Source organism: Semicossyphus pulcher, unplaced genomic scaffold (assembly GCF_022749685.1).
Source record: "Semicossyphus pulcher isolate SPU_LCO1_2020_fin unplaced genomic scaffold, fSemPul1.0.p SCAF_9, whole genome shotgun sequence".
Lineage (NCBI taxonomy): Eukaryota > Metazoa > Chordata > Actinopteri > Labriformes > Labridae > Semicossyphus > Semicossyphus pulcher.
In genome coordinates this window covers 32,448,512-32,465,820 of record NW_027211770.1, presented here as the reverse complement: position 1 = coordinate 32,465,820, position 17,309 = coordinate 32,448,512, and the positions used below count along the sequence as shown (strand labels likewise).

General features: G+C 43.8%; 1 protein-coding gene across 3 annotated transcripts in view; it reads right to left on the bottom strand.

The window, feature by feature from the left end:
* LOC138583821 (sodium bicarbonate cotransporter 3-like) overlaps nucleotides 1-14,568 on the bottom strand; it is a 41,285-nt gene extending 26,717 nt beyond the window's left edge. For 2 of the 3 annotated variants that reach the window (XM_069655828.1, XM_069655831.1), the window contains exon 1: nucleotides 3,156-3,378. In XM_069655828.1, coding sequence (XP_069511929.1) covers nucleotides 3,156-3,212 — 57 coding nt within the window. In that variant the 5' untranslated portion in view covers nucleotides 3,213-3,378. Of the gene's footprint in view, nucleotides 1-3,155; nucleotides 3,379-14,438 lie in introns of those variants that run through there. The other variant, XM_069655829.1, reaches the window with a different exon arrangement.
* Nucleotides 14,569-17,309: the final 2,741 nt, after the last annotated feature.

Below are 17,309 nucleotides of genomic sequence, written 5' to 3'. Positions count from 1 at the left end.
ACGCACGCACGCACGCACGCACGCACGCACGCACGCACGCACGCACGCACGCACGCACGCACACACACACACACACACACACACACACACACACACACACACACACACACACACACACACACACACACACACACACACACACACACACACACACACACTCTTTCCTCTTCCTTTGATGACCCTCAGACGATGCTCTCAGCCTAACAGAAGTTCCATGATAAGGTGACAGCTGACCCTGGTGTAGTCCTGGTCCTGATGTCGGAGTTCATGCAGGTCAGATACAGATCTCACGCTCTGACGGACTCACAGAGCCGTCCTGTCATCACAGCGGCTGTTATCATATCACCCCAACGCCACGCTGACAGACAGGAAGTGGAGAAATGTGGCCTCTGCTGCTTCTGCTTCACTTCTTCTACAGAATTCGGTCGTCATCATGTGAACGGTTCGGCATTCAATTCCCACAAAACACCTCAGTTTGGACTCAGACTTGGCAGGACACTGAACCCGAAACAGTCATGACCTCATAGAGAGGAAATTATTAAAAGGGAATTCTGCTATTTTCTAACCTGGTCCCTTTTCTTTTGACACACCTGGGTGTAAATGACACGTGCTACTTAATGCTAAGTGCTACTTACATTGCTAAGTGCTACTCATGGTGATTCATGTTGGGCCTCTCTTTAAATCACAAAAAGAGCAGGTCTAGACCTCTTTGTTATGTTAAGTGTCCCGAGATAACTCTGGTTATGATTTGGCGCTATACAAATAAAATTGATTTGACTTGATTTGATTTGAACAGGTAGGTGTGTTCATCCTGCAGCAGTGAAACAGGCTGTAATGGCTGCAACATAATCCTTGATGGGTCAAAGGTCGTCCACTAAAAGTTCTTGTTGTTTCCACTGACAGGCTCAGATTGTTATTCTAAGTGTGTGACAACATGACAGAAAGGATCCCTACAGAGATAGACCTTTTTGTTACAGAGGAAGATGATTGTTTTAACCACACACAGACGTTACATCGCTCTCTGCACACACACCAGACTCCATTCAGAAAAACACTGATTTAAGCTCTCAGGAGCTGCTGCTCTGCTGCCTCCGTCAGTTAGTTTGTTGTCACCTCACACAAAACACTGAGATGACTCCATCACACACTTTTCACAGCACAAAGTGAAACTCTGCCTGATGAACGCAGTCGTGCTTTTAGGTGTGATTGTTTTCCGTTTACACTTTTGTAATAGAAAAACTCACGCCTGACTGTACGGCTGTTCTTATTCTGCAGTCTGAACAGTGAGCTGTCCTGTTTGCACACGCTCAGTGAACATGGGCAGATGTTTACAGCATTTAAAAAGTTATCTGCTGTGTGAAAGTATGAATACACAACAAGGGAGACTTACATCATATGATGTCATGTTCGTGTGAATACGACTTATACTTAATACTTTGTATACTTTGTTTAGTGAGAACTTTTGATACTTGAGATAATTATTTGATAATATTCTAATCTACTTTTCTACTGCAGCGTTTGTTGTAACTTCTATGTCATAGTGACACAGGAAACATCATTGACTTATTATCACCTACTACTTATATATCTCCATCGTGTTTGAAAGTCACGTTATTTCAGTCTACCGTTTATAGATAATTAGGGCTGGGTATCGATAAAGATTTTTCAGTGATTGGATATTGATTTGGTTAGGGGTACTTCAGTTACAATATGAATGCACCTCTAACCTGGTGCATTATCAAGATGTTTAATGTTTACTATAAGAAGTTACATCCCGACCAACACACAGCAGTCAGCACAATATGAACTATGAGTGTTGTTGATGTATGTTTTATATCAGCACTTTGTCTGTCGTTGGTTTTAAACCTTTTGTTTCAGTCGGAGCCAAATCAGCAGCAAAGCTTATTAAAGACATATTCTCCTTATGTTTAGTCTTTACTGTTAGTTAGCACACGTTTAAAAGAACCTCACACCACATTTAGAGCTGAGAGCTGACACTGTAAGTCATTGTGCATTGTAACTCATTATCTGATTAGTCGACTAATCGTTTCAACAATCGATGACTAGTCGCCTGTCGGAATCATCGTTAGTTGCAGCTCAGATCTGTGGGTCACCTTTGAAACTGACGTTTTCAACAGATGAAGTGACTAATCCGTAAATAAATCTAATATAACATGCAGGTAAATCATTTCTGTATTGATTAACTTTCATTGTTGTGAAGAGCAGGAGGAGGAGGAGCTTCCCTCTGAGGGGAAACAGGAAGTAGGAGGAGTGAGCCTATAGGTGGATGGGAATCAGGTGTGAGTCTGGGACCATACCTGCAGAGAAACCGTGGACCCCAGGCAGCAGCTGTTCTGCATATTATATTAAAAACCAATTGGTGTCACCCTCTGCAACCCCTTCAAAAAAATACAGATGAAGTGGTCTCTTGGTTGTGCTTAATTGTGTCTGATAGCACATCCATGGTGTTAAACACAACTCCTGGTCAGCACCTACTCCGAGCAGCCTACATCACGTCAGTCTTTTACATTCATACACGGCTGCAACTGACAGCGATGAATCGATTATTGAAAAAAGCTCAACTTTAGTATTAGCATTATATTCAAAACATAAAAGTACAACAGGGAAATGTAACGGACCAAAACACTTCATCAGACACTGATCTCAAGTTTCTGCTGTGGATAAATGAAAGATTCACTTCAGTCCGTCTCTGACTAACGGCACTGGCTGGCTGCCCACAGAGACGTTTTCACAGCACATGCTACATGTACATGATAACATAGACTAACTAATCGACGATGAAATTCGTTGCCAACTATTTTAATCAGTGATTTTAATCGATTGGATCGATTAGTTGTTGCAGCCCTACTTCCATATGTTTTATTTATACCTGTTGTATGTCGTCAGGATGTGGTGAGTGTCTGTCTTCTGGATGCAAATGTTAGTTCTGTTATGTGTGATCTGTCACTGAGCTCTCTTCCTGTTGTACTCGTTTCCTCAAACGTTTCACGAGTCTGATGAAGAGCAACACGTCAGTTCTGCTGAAACCCCTCTGAGTGCACTCTACCACAGAACAATCTGTGACTTGTCTCTAACTTCACCTGGAACAGAATCTGTGTTTAATCTCTGAACATGAGGCACAAACAGGTACGTACCAGTGACATGGCTCTGGCAACCCTCTGACTGGCAATGTCTCCCCAAAACTCTCCCATCGCTGCTTTTTCCAAAACACACTCGACCGAGTCAGACTGCCTCTCCTTAAACTCAAAAAGCACTCAGAAAACGTCCAAAACAAGAGAAGGCCCTCGGGCAGGGACCTCCCACACTTTGAAAAGTAAATCCAGCAGCTGTGACACAAAGTGAACAGCAGCGTGACGATCTGCGACTCGTCCAGGTTCAGTATGTAAATACAGCCAGCAGAGCCTCGGCTATGATTCATGTATTTATAGCAGAGAGAGCTGCTTCACTGAGCGAGCAGCCAGCATGAAGTCTGCAAACACAGCAAGAAAAAACACCAAAACACACACAGGGGCGGAGCTTCTTATAAACACACATTACTCAACAGGAAAAAGAGCTGCGACGACCCTGAAGGACTTTCACTACCAGTACTGTACTTCACTTCCCCTCTGACACTCAGGATACTGCTTCCATCGCTCTGTGGCTCACATGTGTTATCCTGTCTTGAGGTATGCTTTTGTGTGCCTTATGTTATAGAGGTGGTACCAAGTCAACACCAGTGAGTCCTACATGCAGTCACAAACCAGAATCTAGCTCAACATCATCAACTGAAATGTCACGTCCATAACAAAAACCAACAAGTCTCAAAGTAAGTCCAACAATTAAAGAGTCGAGCCCTGGCCAAACGTCAATATCACCAAGTTCCAAGTTCATAATTAAAGTCAAGACTGGAAAGACTGGAAAAGTCAAGTCTAAAGCCAAGACTAACAAATCCCAAATCAAGACAAAGCCAAAGACCAACAAGTCTGGAGTCCAGTCCCAAAACAAACGATTAACAAGTCCAGTCCCAAACCAAAACCTACTCGTCAGAACTCAAGAACAAGTCCAAAGTCGGACGGACACATCCAAAGCTAAGGCGGTCAAGTGAGAAGTCCAGTCCCAAGTCTAGAAGAACAACAAGTCACAATTGAGTCAAGTCTTTCCCAAAAACAAACAGGTCAAAAGTCAAGACTACCAAGTTCCAAGTCAAAATCCAAGTTAATACCCTCGCGTCCAAAGCCAAGACTAACAAGTCAAGACTAACAAGTCTGGGGTCAAGTCCTGTGCCGAGACCTACGAGTCCAAAAATCAAGTAAGATTCTAAATCTAATGATTGTAAAGTCCAGTCAAAAGCCAGGACCAAAAAAAGATCAACAAGTCCCAAAACAAGTCCCAAAACAAGTCCCAAGTCAAGACGGACAGATTGGGAGTTCAGATGAAGTCCTCATCTTGTGTTGAAGTTCTAATCCAGTCAATAAATGCAATTCTAAATGTAAACGAAGGAGGCGGTATGAGCGCTCACGTTTCCCTGCGCGTGTAGCTTCCCTCTGACAGGCTGCAGTTTAGTGTTTAGCATCTGTAAACAATAAAGGTTTTCCATTTTACAGCAACAACGCTGAACCCTCCTCCCTCCCTGTACAGCCTCACAGTCAGCGCCTGCTCTTTCCCACTCGGCTCAGGAATTCTAATAAGAATCAACAAGCCACTACATGAGCAGAAAGCACATATAAAAGCATGACAGACACGGTTTCCTCCTGTGTGTCTGCACACACACGACCACAAACACACACCTTATCACGCTCCACAGGGCCCGACAACAACAGACAGACCGACTGTCACAGGCTGAGCAGGAACTGGAGAACTTTAAATGTCATCTGATCAGGCTCTCAACTTCCTCTTATCAGAAGCTCAAAGGACGTCTGCTGGAGACAAATGATTGATCTGACAAGCATGTTACTGTTTTACAAATGACTCTAATGAATATTTTTGGTTTCAAGTTTGAAATAATGACGTGACAGAACTCGAAAAGCATCTCTGTGTGTTTCCAGCTGAATCTGCAGCTTGGCTCGGCTTAATGGAGCTTTATACCGAGTTGATTTTCTGCAACTTCTCTGGCTCCCTCACTGCTCTCAGAGGAGACATTTCTACAAGGAGACAATGTGCAGACACATCACAGACGAGCTGGTGAGTAGAGTGGAGAATTCAGTCGCTGCAGAGCCAGATGGTTCGCTCAGGTGGAGATCAAGAACACAGCCAAGAGAGAGTCAATGTTTTACTTAACGTACGTCAATAAGAGGTTAAATCATATCAACGTTAAAGGTGCTCGCAGTTTGATGTCACTGTAAAGACAACGCTGATGTCAGTTTACAGGAGACAAGGAGACATTGAGTTGGTCCTGTTTGATGGTAAATGTGAAACTAAGAGGAATACAAATATAATCTAATGAGTGCAGATGAAAAACCTCAGTGACCACGTGTTGACAAAACCAACAGAATTCAAACCAAGGACGTGTGAACTTTTAGAGGGAGTGTGTCAGAACCATAGAGAAATTTAAAACAATCAACAATCCCTGGTTTGTCTGTACGATTCAGAAACGGCCTCCAGCGAGTCCCAGCTGTTCTCCACAAGTGCCTTAATATCACATTATAACTACAAGGTTACAATCCTTACAGACATACGCTTCTGGCACAAATCATCTTTATGGGCTCTCGGGGCACAGCGGGGCAATCAAACCCTTTATCTGAGGGGGGGGAGCAAGAAGCAGTGCATTCTGGGAAAGGTAATCTGGAGCTGCAGATGGTTCAGTGTTTGGCTCATCAGACAGATTTCTGCAGGACGGTGATGTTTGGACTCCACACAAGCCAAATGTGGTGTTAAACAAACAAACTCACATACATGTGCAAAGCATGCTGGGATACATATTATGTATGTACAATAAAAATGTGTGAGATCCTTCAGTGTGAGAATCAGTCATATCCCCCTCATATCAAGAGGAGGACTCCTAACACGCACGCACACACACACCACGCACACTATAGAGGCTGCAGAGTGAGCTCAGGTCACTGGTCAATACTGAACACTTGATTTACAGGAAGTGAAATCAGCCAATCAGAGGGCAGCGACAGCTCAGCTCAGTTTAAACAGTCACAGATTAAACAAGAAGCCTGGAAGAAGCTCTCAGCTATCGTCATGTATCTGTCATGACATACTCTTTGCAGAACAAAGTCTGCATGAATCCAAGAAGTCAATGTGACTTAGTTTGTGAGGTCATAAATAATGTTGATCAGATGGTTATTGACCGCAGGCCTCATTACTTCCTGCTGATACAGGTTGGATTCTATCAGAGGACACGCTCTTTTCTTTTCAGAGCCTGTAAACACTGAAAATCAGACTCCAGCCAAGAAAGAAAGAAGGAATGTCACAAACACGTCGTTATTCATGCTGTAACCTCCAATCTGTAGGCGGGGACGTGGATCTTAGAGACGGCAAGTGTTCTGGTTTCTGTTTGTAGTACACTCGTAGTCTGAGTAATATTGACCAATCACGTATCAGCAGGCTGCGGCATCTGCATGAAAAACAGTCCGTGTGGCGAGCAGAAGCAGGTGGAACTTAATCCACCATAATGACATCACAGCTCCCCCCATCTTCATCTGATGAAGATTTAGCTTCTTATTTATCTCTATTAACAGACACATGCTAACAGCTAACAGCTAACAATCTGTTCTAGATCTAAAATTTAACTTGAGATAAATTCCCTGACGCTGTGTCACAAAAAAACGCTCAGCGTTCAGATTTCCCAACTTCCTCAAATGTATCAGATCGATCCGCCCTCCGTCTCATGTTACAGTAGTGTTCTTCTCCTCGTGAGGACAGACCCGACAAAGCTTCATGTTGTTCCTAATCTGCATCATGATGTTGTTCTTTCAGCAAACTGAAGAGCCGTTAATTAAAGTCGATCACAAGAACATCTGTTTCTTTTCTATAAACGACGCCGCACGCGGAGAAGGAAGACTTGTCTGGAAGTCGTTTATCGCTAACCGCCGGCTACACGCCGACATGTTCACAGCTGTGCCCAGAGGCTGGATCGTCGTCAGACTATAGCCAATGGGATTGGAGATTGCTCATGCTGTTATCTTCACAGCACATTCTGTAAGAGCTGTTCACAAGCATTCTGGGTAATGTAGGACATCACTGACTAGTCAACTTTATGCCTCCTGACCCTGTGGTGCTATTGACACTTCATCTGTGTTCCATCCTCACCATGACACTGGAAACAGTGTTTAAACAGGATGCAAACAGCAGAGGTGGAGGATCATGGGATACATCGGGGCGGCTGCAGGCAAACAGCCTCCACATGATACACACCCCCTCTCACAAACACACACACACACACACACAGCTGTGTCTCTGAGGCGTCACTCACATTTCCAGTTTGACATTAATTGGTAATACAGAGGCCTGCTGCAGGACTATTGAGCCAATCAGAGCCGCTGTGGGCGGGGCGTATGTGCAGAGAATTAGCAACATGCTTCAGTCAAACAAGTCCAGACTACTTAAACAGAGGGGGGATTTACACTGGTCCATTATGATGTCTCATATCCAGGTGACATTTCAGACTCTCTAACACTCTGTTGGTCAGAACATGAATCTGTAGGGCTGCCCTCTAAACAGTCAGAAATTAATGAATACTAATAACAGGCTCTTTTTTAGGTCGGATTCCTTCAGTTTTTATCGTCTACATGGTTTTTACTGAGAGCCGAATTATCATCAGAGAACTCTTCTCGTAAACAAAGTGAACTGGTGATAAAAACCAGTAAAAACACCGAATCCCGTTTCCTGTTTAAATCAGTGTTTCTCCAGTGCTCTCTGGTAGCGTTTCAGGGCCAAGGGGTTGTTAGCCCAGCTGAAGCTAACTGAAGCTAACTAGCTGACTAAAATCCTTCATCCGGTTAAACTTAATACCGATGGTTCTGTGACAGTAACAAAGTATAACGGACTTGTTTCCTTCAAATTGACTCTTAACCCGTGGTGTTGAGGACTGCATTGGGATCGTGACCCGCCGGGTCCCGCGGGAGCTGATGCAAATCTCGCGGGAATGGGCGGTTTAAACTCAAAAACGAATCGGCAGGAATTTCACGGGATGAAAATTGTAGAAATTCGTCCCTTTATGTAAATTATCACACTGTCTTGAAATAATAACCTTGTTTCATAAGAATAAACCCCAGGTGAACACAAGTCCTATTTGCCTATGACTGTACAGGATTCAGTGAAAGTCTGATTCTCTCTCCTTGTGTTTTAATGCACCCAATTTATTGATGTTAAAACCACTGAAGCGATCCCAGTGCGCGCTCATGATGGAGAGCTTGGTGTCAGTCTCGCGGCTCGAGCAGGAATCTCCCTGAGGTGAAGCAGGCGTGCGTGGAGACAGCGGTGAGCTTTTCCTCATCTTGTGGCATCACCAGCGTATGCGCATTGCTCCTCTCTTTATTAATATTAAACGATGAAATAACGTTTATTCTCTGTGGGACGGGAGAAGACACAAATTTGATGGAACTCTATTGTGCGGGCTCATTTACAATTCTCAATTTCTATACATCTGAATCGACTTAAAACGTGCAAAATCGATTTTTATAAGCCTTTTCTTCGTCCCGAGTAAATGTTCAACATCGGCCAGTTTGCACACGGCAAACCGGCTGCGTGCATTGTTTGCCATGCACCATTTCCGGCTTCCTGGTGGCGGTACGCACCTTAAAGTTAAAGAAGAATTTCCAGCTTCCGTTGTACACGAGTGTCGGTCCTGGCTAATCAGTAGTGCTGCTAACGTTAGCTAGCACTCAGCGTTGGAAATGTACAGGGGAAGCCCTGACCAACGCTCACAGAATAGCTCTTACCTGCGATGCGTGGACCTCTCGAGCCACCCAGTCATTCGTGACATTCAGTGCATACTACATCACGGACGTCTGGCAGCTCGAGTCTCGTATACAAACACGAGTGATGCACGAAAGCCACGCGGCTGTGAACGTGCTCCTGCAGCTGCTCACACACAAGCTGAAAATCGAGCCGTCGAGCTCTACTGTGTGAAACGTAGAAAACAGGAGTTGAACAGTTCTTTGATGTTAAATGGAAAGTTTCTGATAAACACAGAGGCAGCTGGTCTCATTTCAGTTGAAGTATTTCTTATTTAAGATAATCGGAACTTGTTTTTCTTACAATGTTACACTCAAGAACTAAAAGTTAATCACAAATACATGATCTTTTGTCTGAGGTTTGCCTCTGTGTATTTACATTATCGCATCAAATATAAAAGCTGCAGAATCTTGAACACGTCTCTTGTGGCTTTGTTAGCACACGCAGACTGGAGTAAATCCTGAAATAAGAACCCTGTTGTTATGAATGGAGCATTGATTGTGAATCGAGAATTGATTTTGGATCGAATCGTGACCTTAAGAATTGAAATGGAACCGGCAGAGAGGATTCACAGCCTTACTAAACAACATGCGATCCTTTCCACCCTGCTCTGAAGAGAGCCACACAACAGCTGTGTTTTATTTCTATTCACTTTCACTCTATTGTGCTCTTTATTTTACACTACACAGCGCCTCCTGCTGGTGTGGATGTCTTCAGGAGTCCCGTTGAGTTGCTGCTCAGTAAAAACAGTTTGTCTGGAGCTCATTCAAAGTGTTAGAAACAGCTCGGTGGCTCCAGGTCACTCTCTCTGTTCTTCTGCTCCGGTTTTGTTCTTTCTCTGTTTGTCGTCCTGATTTCTCTGTTTGCATTTCCTGTTTGGCTTCAGGTGCTTATCTCACCTGCACAAATTTGCATTTCTCTGTTTTGAAGCTCTTATCCTGAACTACAGAATCTGAACTGAACATGACACTTTTTTAAAGCTGATACTGCACAGAGAATGTTGGACTGTACTGAAAGTGAAAATAGGTTGAATAACCCAGAGGAGCACAGGCCGGTCAAACGTGAACACACACACCTGGACAGGAAACAGTTGAGTGTTGATACTGTAGCATGAATAACATCAGTTTGAAACTATGAGGCTGCAGGGCGATCAGAGGTCAACCAGGTGTAAATGTAGAGGAAGTTCATGTGGTCAGTTCAGTCTAATCTTCATCCTCAGGAGGGAAAAAGTCCCAGGTCAAAGACACACATCTGCGTCTGAGCTGAGAAATCAAAACTCTCTGTTCCTGCTCAACTTTTATTTGTACTAAATTTCTGTGTGAATTATCAAGAAGGACTTCTGAACACGAGGAACCTCGTTAAAGTCGAGGTGAAATTAAAAATGTCATTTTAACCCTTTTAGATCTCATCCCTGCTAATGTTGTGCATCTGTTTGACTATATAGGGCAAAACAATACAGAAAATCCACTTCTTCGTATTCTTATATCAAAATCTGATCATTTTTTCTTCCTGTAAAACAAAATATCACGCGTGCTTACGTAAGTACCAACCACTAATATCATGACATCCACCTGTCAATCAATCTGCAACATTTAGCCGCAGAGCACCAAGAACGCTCGGTCAGTTAGCTAGCTACTGCGCTGAGAACGTCCGTCTACGCCCACTTCTCAACGATCACATCAAATCCCTCTAATGATATGTCCCGCCTGCACGTCCTGTTTCACTCTGACATACGTCACGATACGGAAGCTAGATACTCTCGAGATGCCGTTTCAGCTCGACTTTAAGTTACACTCTCGAACCCGGAAACATCCATCAATCATATATCTATAGCTCTTATCCTGTTCTGGGTTGCAGGGGGGTGGAGCCTATCCCAGCTGAACAGGTCACCTGTCAATCACAGGGCTGACACACAGAGACAGACAACCTTTCACGCTCACAGACACACCTACGGGCGATTTAGAGTCACCAGTGAACCTAACGAGCATGTCTGTGGACTGTGGGAGGAAGCCGGAGAAAAACAGAATTCATAGAGAAAGACACTCAGATGTGAGCAGCATGAATCCACTCCTCTCTCCTTCCTGTGTGTCCCTACAGACCAGGTTTCCACCCTGACAGGATCTAACAGCCCACCTGAGAGCGTCGGCCTGTGGAGGACGAGTCAGCTGACGTCAACACGAGTCACCCGGGACGACTCGACAAAACTCGAAACCTGAACTCAGTGGAAGTGCAATTTCCTGCTGCGTGCATTCCTGTTATTAAGTCTCCATGTTTGTTTGTTTCTGTTCCTGCTCCTCAGAGAACACCTGTCAATCAAACACTGTGACAGTATCTGTTGTGTTGTTATATTGACCCGGTCTATAGGAGGTCAACTTTTTGTTCGTATTCTTGTTCTGTCATTTTTAAACTATCTGGCTCCAGAATTTCCTTCAGGATTAATAAAGTTCGATGTTCTCTTATCAAACTAATAAAATGTTCCTCAGCCGTTTTTTCATCTGCTCCAGTAGAAGAAGACGCGTGTGTGCTTCACTCTGTCTTTTTATTAATGATCACTCACAGCCTCTTTATCCTGCCCGATCGAACCCTGCCCGTTCTCGACCCCCTGCGGCGGCCATGTTTGACCTCATGCTGGTCCTGTGGATCAAAGGATCTAATAAACGTTGTATTATTGTTGAGCTGAAACCTTCAGAGAGCTGACACTTCCGCCTCCGTCCACACCGAACAATAACCTGCTGCCTGTGCCACTGCACCGCTTCACACGGTCACATTGTTCACAGCTGAGCGCCGTCTGAATGAGCGAGTGAAAAGCTTCACCTCAGTTTCCATGGAGCGTCTACAGACAGGAAGTCGGCAGCAGATTAAACGTTAGCAGCATAATATGGGAATCACACACACACAAACACACATCTGTGAGTGACAGAGACGACTGCAGAGCAGCAACAACACCAACAAACACAGAGACAGGAGGCTGCAGAGACTCAGACCTGCACAGTGTAACTTCTCACAGCTGCTGAGAGGCACATGTGGACCTCGCTGCAGCAGGTTAGAGCTCTTAAAATGAAGCTGAATCCTGTTATCACAGGTTGAATACGTCTAACAGCTTTGAGAGTCCTTTCCCCCTCTAAACCTGCTCAGACAGACTCAGGTGAGTCAATCTCAGAGGTTCAAATTAACTGATACCAGTTTTCTAATTCATGTTATCACATCAGCGAACATGCAGATACCAGATCCTGCATATTAGGCTGTATCAGAGGCACTTCCACACAGGTGTTGGTATCAAAACAACTCCTACCTGGCCCAAAGAGTCCTGTAATATTAAGTAACTGCTAATCGAGAATCCAATATTCATATTTATTTCAATACTGATTGCTGCTGTGTCTTTCCACTGTGTTTTAAGGACCAGCAAACATTTGGTTGATTAGTTTGCTGACATATAAAAATTGGCAACTATCAATCCAGCCATCACCTACACCGCTCATCCTGTTCAGGGTCGCAGGGGGCTGGAGCCTATCCAAGCTGTCACTGGGTGAGAGGCGGGGTTACACCTGGACAGGTCACCTGTCAATCACAGGGCTGACACTCGGAGACAGACAACCCTTTCACGCTCACATTCACACCTACGAGCATGTCTTTGGACTGTGGGAGGAAGCCCGAGTACCTGGAGGGAACCCACACACGCACGGGGAGAACATGCAGACTCTACACAGATATGCCCACTACGTCTGAACCGGGAATCGAACCAGGAAACCCAACTGGCAACTACTTTTCCCCTAATTTCTGTTTTCTACTATTCAACAACGAAAGCGAGGCCTTTATCGTGACCTCATAGCATACTGTATTATCTCATCCTGCATGCCATGTCACTTTATCTTGTCACTTACTCCTACTTGTATAACAGTTGTATATAACAGTTTTATCTTTGTACTGCTGCAACACTGAATTTCCCCCCTGGGGATCAATAAAGGATTATCTGATCTTATTACCTATTCCTGCTGGATTTCATGTAAATGTTTATGTCTGGACTGCATGTGACAGACTTGTATCTTCTATAACTGCACTGATGCTTTGAAACAAACACACTGCTTTGTGGCTGCAGATTTGTAAAAGAAATGTGAGAAAAAATATTGTTCAGAAATATTCAGTGCTGCACCATCGATAAAGTTCCTGCACCTTTGGAAAGTGCTGCCCCTGATCAAGACTTTAAAAGATAAACTATAGGCTACCTAATCCTTAATTTATTTATACATACATACTTATGTATATATGTAAACATATGTAATCATGTAGTGAAAACACAGCTGATGCAAGAGAGACCAACAGTAAGAATATTAAAGTGCTCCAATGTGTCTGATAAGGTTTCAGCTGTGATGTAACTTAATACAACAAACATCAGAGGCCTCAAAGTGCCAATACATACAAGTGAAGCTCTTAACAGCACAACGCTGACTTGTGTCCTGTCGTCATGTTAACAGCAGCATCCAGCCTGAATGCTACGACCCTCTCAGTCAGCATCATTTCAACAGGTGCTTTGCTAAAGGGCACTCAAATGGGACTTTCCTTGATGGAGCTTCAGACACTATTTTCCCATCCGACGACACTATGCTGCCATCCCAGGATGAGGTGAATCACTTCCTCTCATCACAGACACACTCATCTGCACGTGCTCTGCCAGCAGTTTAAGAAGGGCTTTAGACTGGAGATGTATTTCCTTCCTGAGGGACACTTAAACGAGATCTGCCTAGATCTGCTTCATCACGCGTCTTTACAACCATTTTCAGGAGAAATACGAGTGAGTGTTAAACCGAAACCCAACTCTATTGGATCATTTTCTAATTTTATGTATTTGTGGCAAAAGTGGGTGCACTGTAAAACTATTCATATCACATACCCTGATCAATCATAGGTCGATCTCATGTTCGGCATGGTTCAACGATCATTGAGTCATATGAAAAAAACTTGATTTAAGTTTTTTAAGTCCAAACTACTCAAAGCCAACACGCTGAGAACTGTGTTTCAGTGGAAGAGAGAGTGAGAGGAATGGAGGCAAAGCAAGCAACTAAAGCTGAAGTTATACTATAAAGAGTGCAACTGGTTAGATGTAACTAATGCCGAATACAAAGGTAAAGGCTAACGAGTATAATCCTGCTTTTTATTGGTTTTAAAAAGCTACACAGATGTTTCGGGACCACCATAACCAAGAATCACCAAGTTTTCTAATGGAGTTCCGTCATGTTCACTTATTCATAGAACCGGGGAAAAGCATCGTTACTTCACTTCCTGGCATAAGCGTGGTCCCTTAAAAACAAAAGCAGTAGGTTGCCAGCCGCTGTTTCCAACCGGTTTAAAAAGTTCCCCGTTCAGTGACAGACATTTAATCTACAGTGCACCAAGAGCAGTTTTAACGGCAGACACCATCTTTACTAAAAGTCTCCGGTTTCTCCTCAGTGTCAGTTTCTGAGCTAATTCCCTCCCGCTGAGGAGTCGCTAGCCTCCGCCGGCTAACAGGTACACTTTAGAGGAAAGTGTTCACTTACAGATGTCAGGAGCGGTCTCATCTGCTCGCTGTTGTCGTCCTCCATCTTCACAAAGCGGTGTGAGAACTCCTCTTCCTCTCCTCCGGGAGGTGACAATTCATCCGAGTTAGCAAACCGCCGGCTCCCTTTCTTCTCTTAACGCCCCCCCCCCACTACTTTCAACTGCCTGGAATATATTAACTCCAGCTGAAAAGCCCGCCTCTTTCTGATTGACAGCTCAGTCCTCCGTTGACGTTGCAGCGGGCTTTCTACTCCACCTATCCTGGGGCTGGAAAGTGTCATGGGCGGGGCTATGCCGATAATGAGGCGCGAGAGCTTTTTCTTATTTATTCCAGTCTGTTGGTTGTTAGAGACGCAAATAACTTTATTATGAACGCATGATATCTGTATTATTTTATTTGTACAACTCAACACAGATTTCTTCTCCATTTAATAACTTTAATAACTGCTTTTGGGTTTTTTTCTTATCAAAGGGCATGCTTCATAGCATTTTAATTATAAACACTTTATGTATATATATATATATATATATGTAGTAAATGTATTTATTTGTTAGCACTTTAAACACTTTAACACACATATACTCAGATATAAATGAGTTTAAAGTAAATTAAATGAATAAAGAACTTGTGTAGGAGAGTTACAGAAAATAACATTGAACAATAAACATGAAGGGATAAAAAGACTGCAACGAAATAAATCAAAAGAAAAATAAAGCAGGAAAAATATTAATTTAATAAATGATGATTCCTCCTTTTAGCTGTCAAACAGTCAACACTGTAACTGGGAATCTATCACTGTTTTTTATGATGCTAATTATGAATAAACATGATGAAGAATCAGAATTACTTTCTTGTTTGAATTGTTTTTACAGCTGTTCTTTTAAGGAGAAAGTCTGAGTTTTACAAACAAGAACAACAAAGAAGGGATGAAGACAGCCAGTCACAAACAGAGAAGTGATGCAGCAGCATGCAGATGGTTGAGAACAAGTGTCTGAAGAGTCTTCAGCACATAAGCTCGGTTCCTGAGAGCGTTCTAACCTGTAAAAGGAAGTCATTTATTACCTGTAATAACCGCAGCAGAGGTGAGCTGCTCCTAACAAATGATGCTGGATGCTGTGAAGGCGCCGCTGACTGCTAACAGACAGAATATTAATGTTGAAAGACATCATCTGTATTCCTGCAGATGGTGCTTTAGGAAGTAAAAACATTTCTTACAAGGTTTATTCAATGAATCTCTTTCCCTTTGAAAGCTGAGATTGACGGCACTTCCTGGTTTCGTCTCTGACCACACCCATGAGTGATGTCACAGTGTCCTGGAGTACACCTAATCTCACTGCAGCCAGGTGAGGAGTTAATTTAAGGCTGGCTCACACCGACAGATGTTTAAAATGTGAGAGAGCCACTCATGAGGACGGATACTGATTGAACAGTTAAGTTCCTGTAGTGTGGAGAGCAACGATACGACCCGAGTCCCACTCTCTGGAAGTCTCACAGTATCTCGTAAACCAGACTTAAGTGGAAACAAACATGGCGGACGTTTGGTTCACGTGACAATCCAAGTGAGTGCGTGCTCGGCTGTCCTCGGGGTCGACCACACAACAGGATCTGAAACTGATTTGAAATCAGTGCGGCCACGACGTTCTTCTGAGCAGATCGGGGGAAGTAAAACATGTGGAGAGATCATCTGTCGAAGCATCAAACGTCAGCACTCTGCTTACTTTACTTTACTACATTCACACTTGTTTTTTTGTCAGTGTGCTGAAGGTCCTCAGTCCTCCAGCTGCTGCTGTTTGAAGCTCCATCTGAAAGGACGAGAGCCGACACGTCTTCAGGAACTTTAACCGAGTCCAGCTGCCTTTTGGACTCAACCCAATTATTTATTACTAATTATGGTTTTATTGACTTACACAACCTTTAGCTGACGTTGTGCACAGTCTAAAGATAAACGTAGAAGTCTCAGTGCAATAAGTATCGATGTAGGCACATGGCAGAATATTTCTATATCAGAGCTCTCAAACCGTGCAGACTTTCTGTCCACCTGTGAACACAACATGGACTTTAACTCTTTGTGTTACTTTTTAAAGCCAGCAGCTCGTCTGTGTGTGTGTGTGTGTGTGTGTGTGTGTGTGTGTGTGGGTGCGTGTGGGTGCGTGTGTGTGCGTGTGTGTGCGTGTGTGTGCGTGTGTGTGTGTGTGTGTGTGTGTGTGTGTGTGTGTGTGCGTGTGTGTGTGCGTGCGTGTGTGTGTGCGTGTGCTGCTGAGCAGGTAGTGTACAGCTGTTTCTCTGAAACCGAGGCCATGAGAGGACCGAGTGCGAAGCCGAGAGCAGCTGCAGTCACATCCCATGATTCTCTGCAGGTTCATAAAGCTGTCTGCTTACATGCTCGTATTATTATTCAGTCACAAATATATTCAAAGGCCCAGTGGGAAACAGGACAGGCATACTGAAGCAGACAACGATGAGGCAAGTTGAAAGAAAGTCAAAGAAGCAGACTTTGTGAAAAATGTTGTTTTAGTATTTCTTTGAAGCCCGGTCTGTCGAGCAGGGAAGTCATTTTTCCCAGCCTGTGAGACAGGCCTTGAATGTACCTCAGTCCTCCTCCTGTGGGAAACACTGAGGAACGATGGAAAACTAAAGTATAACAGTTGAGAATCAGACTAAATCATTTCAGAGGAGCCACATTAAAAGCAGCTTTGACTCGGCCTCACAGTAAATGACCTTTTGAACAGCTTATCTGTGATTAGCAGCTTCGTGTTGGTTTGGCGTTTCCCTCCTGCGGCTCCTGTCGGCCGCTGTAATCCTGACAGATTATTTCATTACAGCTAAGTCATTGTTGTTCCCACAAAGCAGCAGCTCGGGGCCTCTGGCT